The sequence below is a fragment of the Camelina sativa genome, chromosome 10 (assembly GCF_030686135.1).
Source record: "Camelina sativa cultivar CO46 ecotype springtype chromosome 10, ASM3068613v1".
NCBI classification, from domain to species: domain Eukaryota; kingdom Viridiplantae; phylum Streptophyta; class Magnoliopsida; order Brassicales; family Brassicaceae; genus Camelina; species Camelina sativa.
The window spans coordinates 7541161-7556121 of NC_141889.1; the positions used below are offsets into that span (position 1 = coordinate 7541161).

The 14961-nt window shown below is 35.7% G+C and overlaps 5 protein-coding genes, 1 long non-coding RNA gene and 1 pseudogene across 6 annotated transcripts; 3 read left to right on the top strand and 4 right to left on the bottom strand.

Annotated features, from left to right (window-relative positions):
• Positions 1–462: 462 nt before the first annotated feature.
• Positions 463–1367, top strand: LOC104717902 (NAD(P)H-quinone oxidoreductase subunit S, chloroplastic). The gene has a single exon (XM_010435547.3). The coding sequence runs from the start codon at positions 463–465 to the stop codon at positions 1213–1215; it is 753 nt and encodes a 250-aa protein (XP_010433849.1). The 3' UTR covers positions 1216–1367.
• Positions 1355–2639, bottom strand: LOC104717901 (uncharacterized). The gene is made up of 3 exons (XM_010435546.3): positions 2391–2639; positions 1844–1992; positions 1355–1588 (listed from the first exon to the last, which is right to left on the bottom strand). The coding sequence occupies exons 1-3, from the start codon at positions 2458–2460 to the stop codon at positions 1571–1573; spliced, it is 237 nt and encodes a 78-aa protein (XP_010433848.1). The 5' UTR covers positions 2461–2639; the 3' UTR covers positions 1355–1570.
• Positions 2640–3908: 1269 nt separating this feature from the next.
• On the bottom strand, positions 3909–5770 carry LOC104720152 (heavy metal-associated isoprenylated plant protein 42-like; annotated as a pseudogene).
• A 1264-nt stretch (positions 5771–7034) lies between these two features.
• On the top strand, positions 7035–7935 carry LOC104717903 (uncharacterized). The gene has a single exon (XM_087470687.1). It carries the CDS (start codon positions 7170–7172, stop codon positions 7731–7733), a length of 564 nt encoding a protein of 187 aa, XP_087326813.1. The 5' UTR covers positions 7035–7169; the 3' UTR covers positions 7734–7935.
• Positions 7936–8850: 915 nt separating this feature from the next.
• On the bottom strand, positions 8851–9709 carry LOC104717904 (uncharacterized). Its single transcript, XM_010435550.3, has one exon. The coding sequence runs from the start codon at positions 9514–9516 to the stop codon at positions 9163–9165; it is 354 nt and encodes a 117-aa protein (XP_010433852.1). The 5' UTR covers positions 9517–9709; the 3' UTR covers positions 8851–9162.
• A 1607-nt stretch (positions 9710–11316) lies between these two features.
• Positions 11317–12079, top strand: LOC104717905 (uncharacterized). The gene is made up of 2 exons (XR_756315.3): positions 11317–11449; positions 11541–12079. It is a non-coding gene; the product is annotated as an uncharacterized LOC104717905 (long non-coding RNA).
• Positions 11949–14652, bottom strand: LOC104717906 (uncharacterized). The gene is made up of 6 exons (XM_010435551.3): positions 14297–14652; positions 14073–14190; positions 13595–13753; positions 13226–13498; positions 12385–13140; positions 11949–12297 (listed from the first exon to the last, which is right to left on the bottom strand). Exons 2-6 carry the CDS (start codon positions 14157–14159, stop codon positions 12202–12204), a joined length of 1371 nt encoding a protein of 456 aa, XP_010433853.2. The 5' UTR covers positions 14160–14190; positions 14297–14652; the 3' UTR covers positions 11949–12201.
• Between the last annotated feature and the right edge of the window lie 309 nt (positions 14653–14961).

Genomic DNA, 14961 nt, shown 5'->3' on the forward strand with positions numbered 1-14961 from the left:
TGGTGATACCGATGAGTGTGAAGGACAGCCTAAGACAAAAGTGGATGCATGGGGTAATGATGATGATTTGGGAGTATGGGATTCCAATTATTAATGTCGTTGACCTATATGCTTTATCTTGTTCTTGCAGCCTTTTTCCTTAATTAATCAAACAAACCACATTATTAGCAATTATTAGTTTTAATCACAAAAAACACATTAGCAATATATTTAGTTTAGGCCCATAATACATTGGTCCAGTTTGAACTTTGAACATATGACAAAGCCCAACTGTTACTACGCTTCCTCCGGTTACGTGTTAAATAGATAGAAGGACTCATCTAACTGAAATCAGGATATGTGGTCATTATAACAAGCGAATCACACACGCTTGGTTCCTTCTTCCTTTCTTCTCCTTCTTCCTATCTCCCCCTCTTTCTTAGTCAGCAGCTGTAAACTACTCTACCAGACGAAAAGAAAATTATGGCGACTTCTTCCATCACTATACCGACCATGAGAACTCCGATTCACGGATCAAAATTTCTAGGCCAAACCAATCAATTCTCAACTCCAAACCGGTCGATGTTCCCGCTTCCAAAGCAGCAGCAAACAAACGTTCATCAAGTAAAGGCCATGGGTAAGTTCAATCTATGGGAAGTGATGGGAGGAAGAGGTTTATGCAACGGAGAGAAAGGTATTGAGAAGGAGCTCAAGAGGAACATTGAAGAGGAACAAGAGACATCAAAGGCTGAGAACGAGACAGAGAAAAAGAGCGATGACACCACCTTGTCATTTAAAGTACCTGAAGACGGTTTTGAGAAAGAAATGATGGGTCTCACAGGAGGGTTTCCTGGTGGCGAAAAGGGATTGCAAACCTTCATTGAGAAAAACCCACCACCTCCACCCACACCACCACCAACAAAACGAGGAAGTGATGTATCCGCAGTTGCTGCAGATAAGAAACCAAAAGCGCCAGAGCTACCACTTCTCATGCCGGGGATGATTGCTATAGTTAAGAACCAGAACAGTCCGTATCACATGTATTGTGGGATTGTGCAGAGAATCACTGATGGAAAAGCTGGTGTCTTGTTCGAAGGAGGAAACTGGGACCGTCTCATTACATTCAGGCTTGAAGAGCTTGAACGAAGAGAGAAGGGTCCACCGGGTAAGAATCCAAAGTCTTGTATCCTTGAGCCTCTTATCGAACAGATGCAAAAGGAGGAGGCAGCACCATAAGTGATCTTTCCCTTCTTCTCTGTATGTAAGTTCCTGTGAATGTATATGTAACGTACCCTCTTTGCGTCTAGGCTACGAGATCTCTGACTTGTTCAAAAAGATCTTCATCATGTGATATAAGATATGAATAAACGATGAATTCAAGCATAAAACATAGCAGGAATTAGAATGCACTCAATATCAATGAGGATTCAGTAAAGAAGTTAAAACTGCAACAAAGTTGTTTTATTGTGTGATTGGTTGTTGTAAACATTCAACCAACCATATCAGTTACTTGACTATAGAGTATATTCTCTGTAAATGGTAAAGATGAGAGGAGGTCCACCATTTCTAATCAATAGATCATGTTGAATGATCAGAGGCAGCCTCCCAACTGTGAAAATTTGCAGAAAAAAGAGAAGAAGTTAGAAACAGAACAATATTATCATATGCTAAAGATTGAAAGAAACTCGAAATTCGTTTTTTTTTTTCTTTTTGGTCCATAAACTTAGTAGTTGGTTACGTGTTGAACTCAAAAAAGAAGTAAATATGAAATGTTGCAAACTTGCAATGAAACATAAACTGTCAAAATGTGTAAGGCTTAATCAAAGTGTTTATAAATAGGTCCATGAAGTAAGTTAGTACTAACCAAAATGGCTTCCATCTCTTCGTTTGAAACTGGAGTACGCTTAGGCTGGGATGATGCCTTCCCGCCTATAGTCTTAGGAACGTTCAAACTGGAGAAGAATAATGATGTATCTGCTTCATTTGCCACCACCTGAGTCTTTCCCTCCGAAACTGCAAAATTCACAAAAACAAACTCTTAATGCCAGCAAGTAAAATCTCAAAGTTCATGAAGACTTCTATCAACAAACAGATCATATTCCCCAAACCAAAGCTAAAAAAACATAACAACATCTACAATGATTTCAGATTTGATTCAAAAAAATTGATAACAGACAAAGGATTCGATTTAAGTGGCTAAACAAATCTTGTGTATCTAGAACACTAAACGATTCCTACGGGAACAGATCGAGGATACAAACATATACTATCTCATATCTGATTCGTGAAGATGAAACCCGTACACAAAATTGTCGAATCGAAGATAGATTAAAAAAAATCATGGAGCGCAAACACGAAGAACGATATAAGATTCAGCATCGGATTTTTTTTGGAGGTGATAAAAAAAAAACCTGAAGGGTTGAGATGTCGCTGTGGGAATTTGATGCGAGGGATCCTCTTCAAACCTTGAACAACGTTCATCTTCTTCTTTCTCTCGATCTTTCGCTCTCGTCCGGAGTTAGTCGTACCCAAAGGAGAATGTTTTTAGACGCCGACCGGAAATTTCTCTGTTTTAAGACTTTTTCGAACCTTCTTTAAAGGTGGGCCACATTACGGTCGTTAGGCCCATTTAAGCATATGACCTACTTTAAAAAGCCCTCTCCCAATGGTTAATTTATGTCGAATAATATTCCTCTCTACCAAAAAAAAAACAAACTAGGAATCTTTTGTTTTTTCTTTGACACACAAATCACAATCGTTTTTTTTTTTTTTTTTTTTATAAACCCTATTGGCTGATCTAGTCAGTCTCTGTAGAAACGCATGGAAGTACTTTAGAATGGACTTCTCCCCGAAGGACCATCACACTGTTTGTCCTGAGTTTGGAATGCTTTTCGACTAATACCAAGGGTAATCAGGCCGCCTACATTTCTGATTACCAGGTAAACCAATTGGGCCAAGGCCCAACCGTCAGACTTCCCACACAACCATAATTTTTGTTTTGAGGATGGATCGAACATGGGTTAGTTCCTTCCAACATTTCCCCAATTCTTCCTTACCACTAGACCACCACAAATCACAATTGTATGTTTTGGTTTTGAGTTTTATGAGTACCTAAAACATAAAGAAAAGAACAAAAAATGTGTAGAATGGAAAAATTTGCTAATTGTTTTTCTTTTATGTATTTTCAGTATTGTTTACAAAATAACGGAATTATAATCTTTAAATTGCAATTGGGCAGTCGCATAATCATTCACCGTGACACCATTACACTGACAAGTTACTTACACCCATCCGTAAGTTATCAGACTCCAATTTTTGTTTGTGATCGTTTAAATCATCTAAAGAATTTTTTTTGTTTTTTTTTGTTTTGGTTAAAGTAAGATATGTCCCTTCAAATATGAGTGTTTGATGGACAAAGGGTAGAGAGACTATAAAATCATGACTGAGTCAAGCGCAAAAAAATCTTTTTGGGATGGTTCGTAATCCACCAAAGTTTGATAAGCTTTTCAACGCGTTTTCTTGATGAGCATTTAATTATCCACTCCTTTGTTTCTCTCTATTTGTCTACGCACACTACTAATTAAATAATCCACCCTAATACATACTGTTCTATAATAAAAATAATTCTAATAATTTTTTTGTGATAAAATATACTAATTTCCCAATAAGATTTGCTAATTGTTGGTATCGGATATCAACCTAATTTAACTAATAATTAACATGTTTCGGATGCATGTTAAAAAAGATTTTGCCATTTTTATTTTTTTAAAAAATAAGTAAATTATATAAAAAGAATTATAGTCCTTTGGTTCTTTCGATATATTTGCCTTTTAACGAAAATGTTTGGAATACATGTTAAAAAAATATTCTGTCGTCATCTTATTACGTAGCATTTGAATAAGAGAAAGGAACAAAGCATATTGAATGTATCATCCGAGAGAATAATGTTCAGTGGTGCGGGTAACGCAGCCTAGAGTTGACCACATAGGTGGAAACTCCGTGGGTCTTAACTGAAAATATGGTGGGGACTGTGGTGGAACTGACCGGAACATTCCACCAGTGTATGATTGTGGTGGTGGTCTTGCACCAAACCAAGGAGGTGGGTATGGTATGGGTGTTGCAAAACCAGGCATTGCTCGAGGAGGAGGATACACCATTGGAGGTGCACCAACGTTGATTAAGGGAGTGTGACTGCCGTTTTCAGCCCCTACGCCTGGATGGTGCCAATTTGGGATCGGCGCAAAAGGCTCCACCTTTGATTTACAACTTCTTTTCCCAAAGCACATAAGAAGACTGATAGATTTGGAAAAAATCTTAGTAGTGAAATAGTTTCTCTCATTTTATTCATTAGCCTCTAGGCTTATATTTATATACAAGAGATATAACTTTAAGAGATATAACTTGTCTAACAAGTTCTTTACATATTCAATAATGGTAAATCTATTTATTTAGCAATAGGAGAATATTACACAAATGTTAACTTTCCATTTAACTCGATCTCGTAATCTCCTAGATCTTCTAATACCCTCCCGCAAGCTCACACGTGCTAACACGTATGAGATTGGACAATCATCATCACATCATCTTCACTGTCTTCATACTCACTATAGAGTTATCAATGGCGTTATACCTCGCCATAAGGTCATCGATTCGGTGGAGAATGTATACTCCATTGATTTCAAAATTACAAGTTTAGATCGTTCTTCGAACTTCTTGTTCATAAAGAAACTTGTGTAGTCGTGGTCGAATTTGAATTTATCATCGCCGGATCAGCATCGTATCCGGCGAAGTCATCGTCGTGGTTCCGTCGAAGTAAAATAAAGAAACCACATGACGATAGGTAAAGTAGCACAAAAACGTGCTATTGTGCCCAAATCAAGAGACAAACACCATTCTTTTTTTTTCTTTTTTTTTCACTTGGCTAATAGGCCGAACACCACCATACGTCTTGGTTAATAATATTCATAGTCACCACCACCAGCCAAATCATGGCCACACAAGACAACACACTCACGTGTGTGTGAAAACAAAAAATCTAAACTTTTTTTTTTTTTTAATAATTTTTTTTTTTGTGAAATAGTTTTCTCTCGTTTTATTCATTAGTCTCTAGGCTTATATTTATATACAAGAGATATAACTTGTCTAACAAGTTCTTTACATATTCAATAATGGTAAATCTACTTATTTATCAATAGGAGAATATTACACAAATGTTAACTTTCCATTTAACTCGATCTCGTAATCTCCTAGATCTTCTAATAAAGACAACACTTTGTTGGTCTTTTCTCCTTCTTCTCCATTGTATGATTTCGGTTTTGTTCCGGGTTCTAGGAACATGGGAAGTGTTGTCTCCGAGATGAGAGACCAGCTCTGCTTTTTTGCCCCATTTGGTAAGCTTATCAAGCAATGTTGTTGGGTTGACGTCACCTAAGACTGTCAATAGCCCTTGTTCTACGTTATACTCAACTGCACTCACCCCTGTTTCCAAAATAGCTAAAAATGAGCATATTTCTTATTTAACAACGATATAGCTTTAACAATATTCACCATAGTGCGATTTATTACCAGAGACACTTAGCATTTTTCTCTTTGCTTTTGCCTGGCAACCTTTGCAACATTTGAGTCCAACTCTCAGAACGCAAGTCTACAGTTGTGACACACAAAAAAAAAATGATTAGCAAACTCTTAAAGGTGTGATGCAAAAACTTCGGAAGAGAGAAAGAAAATAAATACTCGAACCGGTGGAGATAGGTTTGCCATTGCATAAGCAACTCAACTTGAAAACTCTAATGTAGAAGAAGGCAATGAGTATATATATGATGATTGATGAGTACGATAAGTTACTTTTCAAGTCCATAGACGTTTTTATATATCGCTGGAATTGGTGTACATTCTCCTGAATTTAATTATATGGTTTCCTTATTCTCTTGATATCATACCCATCAAAAAAAAAATCAAAATCTGAATGTGTATATGTTATTTGTTACTATATTGATTACCAAAAAAATGCATGGATACACTTCACAAATTTGGTATTTTCGTAATCAAATGTAACCTCCTTTTTTAAAAGATTTTGAGAAACGAAATCCTCACCGTCTAGAAACCATCGCTTCTACTTATTGAGAAAACAATAATAGAGGATTTGGACTTTCTAGTAAGGGAAGATATGGGTTGTGTCTTGTGTGACTGTGCCTTAATCCTATTTATCTTCCAATTTTGAGTAATGACCAAGATCGTGTCTATTTATGTGCATACTAAAACTTGACCTACATAGAACGTTGTAAATAGTTGATATGGTCGAACGTGACCTTACGCCAAAATTACACAAGGAATCTGTGACAAACACTTGTTTTTCGTATTTGTTTAATTTCTTTTTAGTTTTGTGGATATTCTTCAATTATTACGGTTTTTTTTTTTTGAAGTTAGACTAAGTCATACAGAATACCCCTAGAGGCACGGCACCATATTTACTTGGGAAAGTTCAAAAAAAAAATGTTTAAATAGTATATAAGAACTAACGTATGGTAGTTGATTATTCTGATAGATAGTTATGAAAATTGGATAAATGTGACAATTTACTCAAATGTCATTCTCGGATCATAAAAGCAGCAAATGAGATTAAACTTTTAAAAAGTCATGGTAAAGCTTTTTGACTGATTAATGATGCATCATATCGTCACTTTTCCTTGGTTTACCTTAAAATCATTGGACCATATGACTTGTAAGTTTTAACTGCAATCTCATGAGCAATAATACTCAAATACTTATATGATCGTTGGAAATCATCGATGTTCTCTGCTTAACTCAACATCTACTGTGAAATCAATTGAACTTGCTATTTTTTTTTGTAATTGATTATATACATGCATGATATATATAATTAACGTAAAAGATGGTTCTGATTACACTTTTTGCATAGCAAAGCAAACAAATATACGAATAAATTAAATGCTAGTATCCCACGGCAAAGTGTCGTCATCTTCTTACCCCAAAGCACACTCCACTACGTGTCTCTTGATATATGGTATAAAGTTGGTCGCCTATATAATACCCTGCCCCATTTCAATATTTCAATATATAGTAAAAAGAACTTTCAAGATAACATAAAAGTCTCTCTCTCTCTCTCTCTCTCTCTCTCTCTCTCTCTCTCTCTTTGCTAATAGAGAAGATCAAGAAGAAGAAGAAGAAGAATGATGGATTCTTTATCAAAATGCTTCAACAGACTTCAAGAAAGGTACGAAAACGTTCTAGAAGCGAAACCTATTTACAGAGAGGACTTAGACATAACGTTGCCTCTGAATGGCTCAGAGATTTCAGTAGAGTCGACCAAAAAGTCTCGGTGCTTGGATAGAGCCAAGAGGATCGACAAGTCGCTGAGGTTCGAAACAGAAGACGAAGAAGATGAACAGAAGAAAAAGACTCTGGCTAAGCCACGTAAGGTTGTGAGGTTTCAGTTAGAGAATAATAAGATTATCGAGCCGAAGAAGACGGTGAGGTTTGATGATGATCACAAACTCGAACCAAAGGAGATGGCTCTGGAGGAGAAAGCGAGTTTGAATATGGTTGAAAGGGATGAAAAGGTCGTGAGGGTTAAGATCAAGATGACAAAGCAGGAAGCTCACAGGCTACTGTCAAAATACAAAAACGACAGCGTTTTCGACTTAGAGCACCTTGTGGATCAGATCGCACACGTTCCTGTTCATCAGCTTCAAGTCTATATGGTAATGGTTGGTTGTAATACTGAGCGACAATGAAATGGCTGCTGGAATAGTTATAAGCTTAGTTTTTGAATTTATTTTGTAGTTTTAGTGTAGTACAATATTTTTGATATATTCATAGAAGTAACAGGGTTTTGTGAAATAGTTTGTTGTTGTCTGATAAATAATGTAACAAAAGTTTGACAGTAGTATATTCCAAGGCAAAAAAGATTGAAAGAAGCCAAAAAAAGAAAAGAAACGGGAAATACAGAAACAAAGCAGAGGACGTATACCAAACCATGAGTTATTCCAAAGGCATGGTGGAGATAAGTTGATTGAACAGAGTCAACAGACTAGTGAAGCCAAGTTCATCCATTACCCTATTATCACTATATCATTTGTTAAGTTACGATAACATTTCTTTACACAAACTACAATTTATAGAGATAATGTATTTACGTTTAAACCAAAAAGAAATAGAGACGATTGGTTTTTTTTTAGAATACAAAATTGTATAGTTAAAGTTAAAAGTTAAAACTGATCTATCAAAAACATATAGTCTTTATTACGATATTATTGTTTATTGATATAATATTGATTTTTACTGAAAAGGTAAACCATAACGATTGAAATTTATTTGATAAGTTTGACAAAACAGAGAGATTAATATTAATTTGATCATCTACTCTCTGTTTCTACATGTCCAACGAGACAAGATGACAGATCAGCTGGGTCATTCGTTACAGGTAGATAGTAGTATAATTTTGATGATTTTGATAATTGTTGTAGGACTTATTAATTTATTCTTGTAACAGTTATGCGTTGATTGTTGTGGTTGTGGGTAGGTTTCAACGAAAAGCTTAATGTAAATTAGAATTGACAATCAACTACTCACACTTTTTTAGTATTATGGGACCCTAACGCATACGCTTTTCTCTAATCGCAAATCAATTTGATGCAAACCAAATCGAATTTTCAAATATCATGATCAGTGCATACTTCCAGTTTTCTAAATGGCATAAAAATATTTCGAAGCTTTTTCTGTGGTAACTAAAACTGAATCTATGTATGTATCACGTAGTTAAATCCCTAAATTGATCTGCACCACGTTGGTAAAATGAAAAATGGATTGTGATCATATGAACACTACTAACTTTTGAAGCAACAAAACAAATTTATACTAAACTACTAATTTATTTATGTTGACAAATAGAACCTTACATGAAAGACGAAAATAAAAATACATAATTTCGTTGTTTCTTTGGATTTTCTCTAGGGTAAATAAGCCTTTGCTGATTTGAAACACTCTGAGACAAAACAATTCTCAGGTGAAAAAATATCCCTCGGTAAAAAAGGGAAAAAAAAATCAGCAAAAGAGCAAACTCCCCAACAGAAAAATCCTATTTTAATAAGAAAAATAAAATAAAACGAAAATTTAGAAGCTCTCTAAGATGAAAAAAATAAAAATGAGAATTAAAGAAAGTGATTACGAAAGTGTCTCTTCAGGCCATTCAGTGATTCTTTCCAACGACGGCCTCCACTTGCGACATGTCCGGCGAGACTCCTCCTCTTCCTCAGCCGCCTTAGCAGCCGCTTCTCCAGCAGATCTCTCTGCCTCTAACTCCCTGAGAAAATCTCCGAAAGAAGCCAAAGTTGTTTCTCCTTTGCCTTCAACGTTGCCACCAGCGTTTAGCTGGAAGAGAATGAGTTTCTCTAACTCATCTCTTCTCAAAACAATCTTTACTTTACGATCCTTTCTCTTGTAATCTTTCTTCATTACTTCTTCTTCTTCTTGAACCATCTTTGCAATGTTGTTTCCCCCCATCATACAGTTTCCCATTCTTATAAATTTAAAAGTATATGTAACAAGAACAAAAAAAAAAGTTTCTTTTTTGGGAAATACCCACAAAAAAAGTTTGAGAAAGAAAAAAGAAAACTTGGGAAATGCCCAAGAAAAAAAGTCTTTCTTCTTCTCTTTTTTTTTTCTTCTGTGTGGGTCAAGTTGATGGAAGCTTGAAGAGTTGTATGGATCAAATGTGTGATGTTGAGTTTATATATAATGTTGTGTGTTTTCTATTTAATGATAGATGGATGACTCATCCTAAGGATGCTGATCTGTTGGATTCAATTTTTTATGGACTATAGCATATCTTTATTTTTATTTGCTTATAAATTCGACCAACCAAAAGTTTGTTATTCGGTTATGATGATGCTAATTTCAATTTAGCTTAATTGACCATATATATAAAATTTTAATTTAGATGATGAACTGAACCGTATATAAGAAAATGAAATGAAATTGATTTCTATTTATTCAATTTTAAGAAAAAAAAAAAGTATAGTACTTACTCCACTGCAAGATTTTGTAAAAGAAACTGAAACCCTAATGATCACATCCACTGCAATAAGCTAATAAATTATGTAGTCATAGATTAGATGTCTTCAACTAATGGTGATAGCGAGATTAGTAACAACATTAACGGCGATAGCTTAACTAATTAAGCTGACGAATCGTGACCTTTCAGATCTTTCAATCTGATTTGCGAGTTGTTATAAGATCTTTGATAGAAAATTACGTCGTATTCTTTTTTTCTTTCTTTCCTCTCGTGTATTATAATCGACAAAAAATAATAATTAGGTTATAAGTTAATCGAAGTTCATATATACTAGCTAAAAACCTACCAATTCATCTAATGTCCTATGTGGGTTACGTATGAATTGTTCATGCACGCATCTAAAATTTTAATTTCAATCATCAAACAGACCAAAACGTAAAATTATAGTGGACATTGTACTTTACTACTTTTTAGAATGGAGAGGACATAAAAACGCAAGTACATGTTCTTTCTGGTTAGTTGGTGTCTTCAAACCAAACCAAAACCGTGTTAAAACCTGGCAATCTCACATTTATACCAACCACCAACCTGTCCTGTTTATATTTTTTTTTTTTATAAACGTCGTTAGATTCAATAATCACAAAAATAGTTTACTTTAATTCGAATATAAAACTCATCTACTCCATCTCATTAAATAAGTGTTACATGTTAATTAGCTTGTGGTTGTAGATACATTCATATTCTTTTCCCTCAGGAATTCAATCAATTAATAGAATCCAATCATTCATAGTATGATCTGTTTCAAACAATGTCAAACCCATTTCTTTTGAATTATTCTCTCCGGATTTTACGGACCAAAAACCAACAAAACCGGTTTCTAATCTCAAATGAAAACCAATAAAAACTATAGCCATTAGACGAATTTTCAAACACTCTCGTAAGACTGCACGATATACAGTTTGAAACCGTTGTAATGGGTACATCGTTTGCATAAGTGTGCGATAGTGATGTGATACCATAATTATTTTCATTTATATTCTTATAATAATAACATACGATCACAAAATAATTCATCATAGTCTACATGTAGACGTAAATGTATGTCATTAATAAACGATCTTATCAGATGATCCTATCATTAAGCACTACGCGTCATATAATAATTGATTGGATTGCATCAAATTCTTCTTATCAATATATGAACATGAAGGAAACTTCGTGGAAACTTACAAAAGGACGACAAGTACGTGGCGGTGTCACGGGGGTTGTCGTTACTTACTCTTCTTCAAGGGGCCACGACTCACGAGCTTCCAACTTTGATCCCAATATTCTTATTAAAACTACAATAACCCATGTAGACAAGAAAAAACCAATAACTGAGGTGAAAGTACATTTGGTTTTCATTTTCTGGCAAACAAATTTGTGTTTTTTGGTCAGGTAGTAATATTTATGTCTTTTGGTTTTCCGAAGCCCCAAAAATGTTAGTACTTTATATCGCCCAATTTATGATAGTTTTTCCTTCTTCTAGGAGGTACTACAGCTACAGCTCTTCCTGACGGACCTTCTTGAGTTACAAAGGGGTATGCATGCTCAAGTGGGGAGATCGTTATAGAATCTCCAACACTCTGACCAAGGACATATGAGATTGAGAAAAGTGTAGACTTCCTTTGTTTGCCGTAAGGGGTAGTCGTCGGTGGCAAAAGGATCTTTCTGATTTGGAGAAGCTCAGAAGACTGTAATTGTTACTTTGATCCTTACTTCAAATCTCTCGGTTTTGAGTTGTTTTGACATTGGGGTATAGTAATACAAGACATAAAAAAATCTCTCACATTTTGCATGTTGAGAGCACTTCCGATTCACAGTATGATAAATAGTGTTTATTTTTCTTCATGGGTTGGGTATCTTTCTTTGTCATTCCAAATTAATGCAAAACCAGTTGAAGAAGATTGGAATTAATAGTAGTTCTAGAAGAACTATTAGTTTATATATAAATAGTCGACTGTTACACTCGAGCTACAAACTTCATACACTAAAGTAAAAAAAAGTTTTTTTGCATAACTTCGAAAATAAAGATAGACCAGAGCAGAGGAACGAGAAACCTCCTCACTCCCCATTCCAAACTAACGAAACAACATATCTAAAGAAAGTTACCATGAGATGGAAAAAGAGATTTACTACCTTTAACTCCCTCACTCCATCCTTTTGCGTTTGTTTTTCAGATTTGAAAACATTTGCTCGATATCTGCAGCTGTTATCGCCTTTGACGGCCCACTACTACCAGACTCCTACAAGAACAAAAACAAAAAAGACTCTTTAGATGAGAGTTCCTGAAAAATGTAATCATATATTTTAATAGAGGTGACGATATATACCAGTAAACCCTTCAATTCATCTTTGAAGTCTTTGATACCGTGAAGGATTTCAACTTTGGCTACGTGGTCGAGATTATTCAACAGATCAAGTGCTTCACCTTCTTGTTTCTCCAGTTTCTCTGTTCTTTTCTCCTTCGCCTTCTTCTCGTACTCAACTATAGTATCCTCTGCATCAAGTAAATAGCTTACCTTTCTCTGGTTATACATCTCAACGCACTTTTCGCATCTGCATAGGATGTTCCTCCAGTTTTTGGACAAAAACAAAGGTTTCTTCTCAAAATCAGGACACGAGTTTAGATTCGTCCCAATAGCACAACCAGCCGCAGCAACGGGTTCAGTGTCGTCGTTCTTGTCAGAACCGTTTTGCACAACAGATTTCTCGGTTTCAGTAGTACTAGTCTCAGGCTGGCCGGGTTCAGAGTCATTCATCTTCTCAGAACATTTTCCCACAACAGATTTCTCTGCTTCAGAACTATTGCCAAGATGGCCAGGTTCAGGTTCACTGATCTTCTCAGAACATTTCCGCATAACAGATTTCTCTGCTTCAGTACCGTTCTCTAGCTGGCCGGCTTCCGCATCCATGTTGGTTTTGTTTGACTCAATTGTCTCTGAACAAGCATTAGCACAGCCAGTGGAATCTACTTGAGCAGCAACCCACAATTTCTCAGGATAAAGTGTCAGAAACGAACAAACTGGGGAGCAGTTTTGACAAATGAAGTCCTCATAGATCGGCTCGCCTTCTTCATCTCTTGGAATCTGTTATAATCACATAAGAAACTGAACTAAAAAGCCAAGCAAAATAAAAGTCAATCGTAAACAAGATTGAGCACTGGCCACAGACCTGGCTACCAACACTGTCTGAAGATTTGAAACCGAGATGCTCCTCGTGAAACCAATCCTCACAGAGACAACACTGTATCATCTCAACTTGTTCTTCCACATTTGGGTCAGGGTAAGGTAGGTCGCAAGTGCAGTACAAGCCTTTGAAATTATGGTTGTAAGAATTCTCAGAGTTTTCTACATCTTTGCTAGGGAGAAACTTACACGCTAAAGTTCCAAACTTGGAGTTCCCACAATCACATCGAAAATTCCTCTTAGTCCACAGCTCCAGAAGCTTCATAACCAGAACAACAATGTTCAAACCATTAGGAAACCAATAAACACATTGAAGCTAAATTCAAAGACACATAATCTGGCTACATAATATTACCTCATGGCCATCATGACAAGATAAGCAACAAGCAATGCAGATTCCAGCATTCCCATCTGGTGTACATGTAATGCATGAGAAAATAGCTTGTCTTTTCATGTAACCCTTGGGGTAAGTACACTCATCTCCCTCATCTCCACCCAACACCAAATCCGCTGCCTTCACACCAATCAATCACATAAGCAATTAATGAATGATCTTAAACACAGAAACACACACATACACAGACACACACTACTGAATTGATAGAAACAGATGAAGAGACCCACACATGACACACAATCATAACTAGTAAGCAAGAAGCTCGAGACTGGTACAATAATAACCCATTCCGATTCAACGAAAAGGATGTCACTTTAAGGTCGCAATTCAATTTTTGGATACAAGGGATTTCAAATTTTAAGGCTTCAGCAAAACCCCCAAATCAAGAATCATGTAAAATTGATTTGATGGGGGAAAAGAGAATTCAATAACTAACCAGCTCTTCAGCATCCATTTGTTCGATAAACTCATTGATCGTTACAGTTCCCTCAGCCTCATCATCCTCGAAACCACCCGATGCCATTTCCGCAATCACTCCTCACAAAATTTTCCAGCTGCAATCACCAATTAAGAACATGAAATTGGATTAAAACAAGATATTCCCTAAAATAAAATAAAATAAAACCCTAGATTCTTCGCAATACATAAAATCGAAAGTACCAGGGTGTATCGGTTCAGACTTGTGAAATCCCTAAAAGTTGTCACTTTTTAAGACATAGATAAAAACGAAGGCGCCGAGAGAGAGAGAAGTACTTTGGGAGAAATGAAGGTGAAGAAGAAGCTTAAATATATAAGCACACAAGGGTTTGTCGGGGAGAAAGAAGGATCTAGTCGCGATTACTAACAAAAAAAAACTTAAATACGAGTGTGTGTTATTATTATATATACCAGCAGGGACTTTATCGACATTTTCCCGCCAATAACCCTCCAATTCTATGAGATACTATTCCTTTTTTCCCTCCACTCTTATATCATCTAAGAATGGGGAGACCACAAGATAAGTATTCCAGTGATTTAGAGTTTAGGTACATTACTTTGTTAGCTGATTTGCTTTCTACAAGTAAATATCATCCATGATTTGGTTTGTAAAATGCGGATTTTTGTAATTTCATATTCGGCCTCGTTAATTATCAACAGACAATAATAGAACGCACTTACGCAAATCAATAATACGATAAAGTAATATAAAGAGCATAAAAAGTGATAACACGGATCGTTTATTCCGTTCTATTTACTAATTACTTGTATTCCACATATCGATGATTGTTTACCCGCAAAAAATTGTTAACGGTCGAAAAACAAATTATAATTTAAACTTATATATA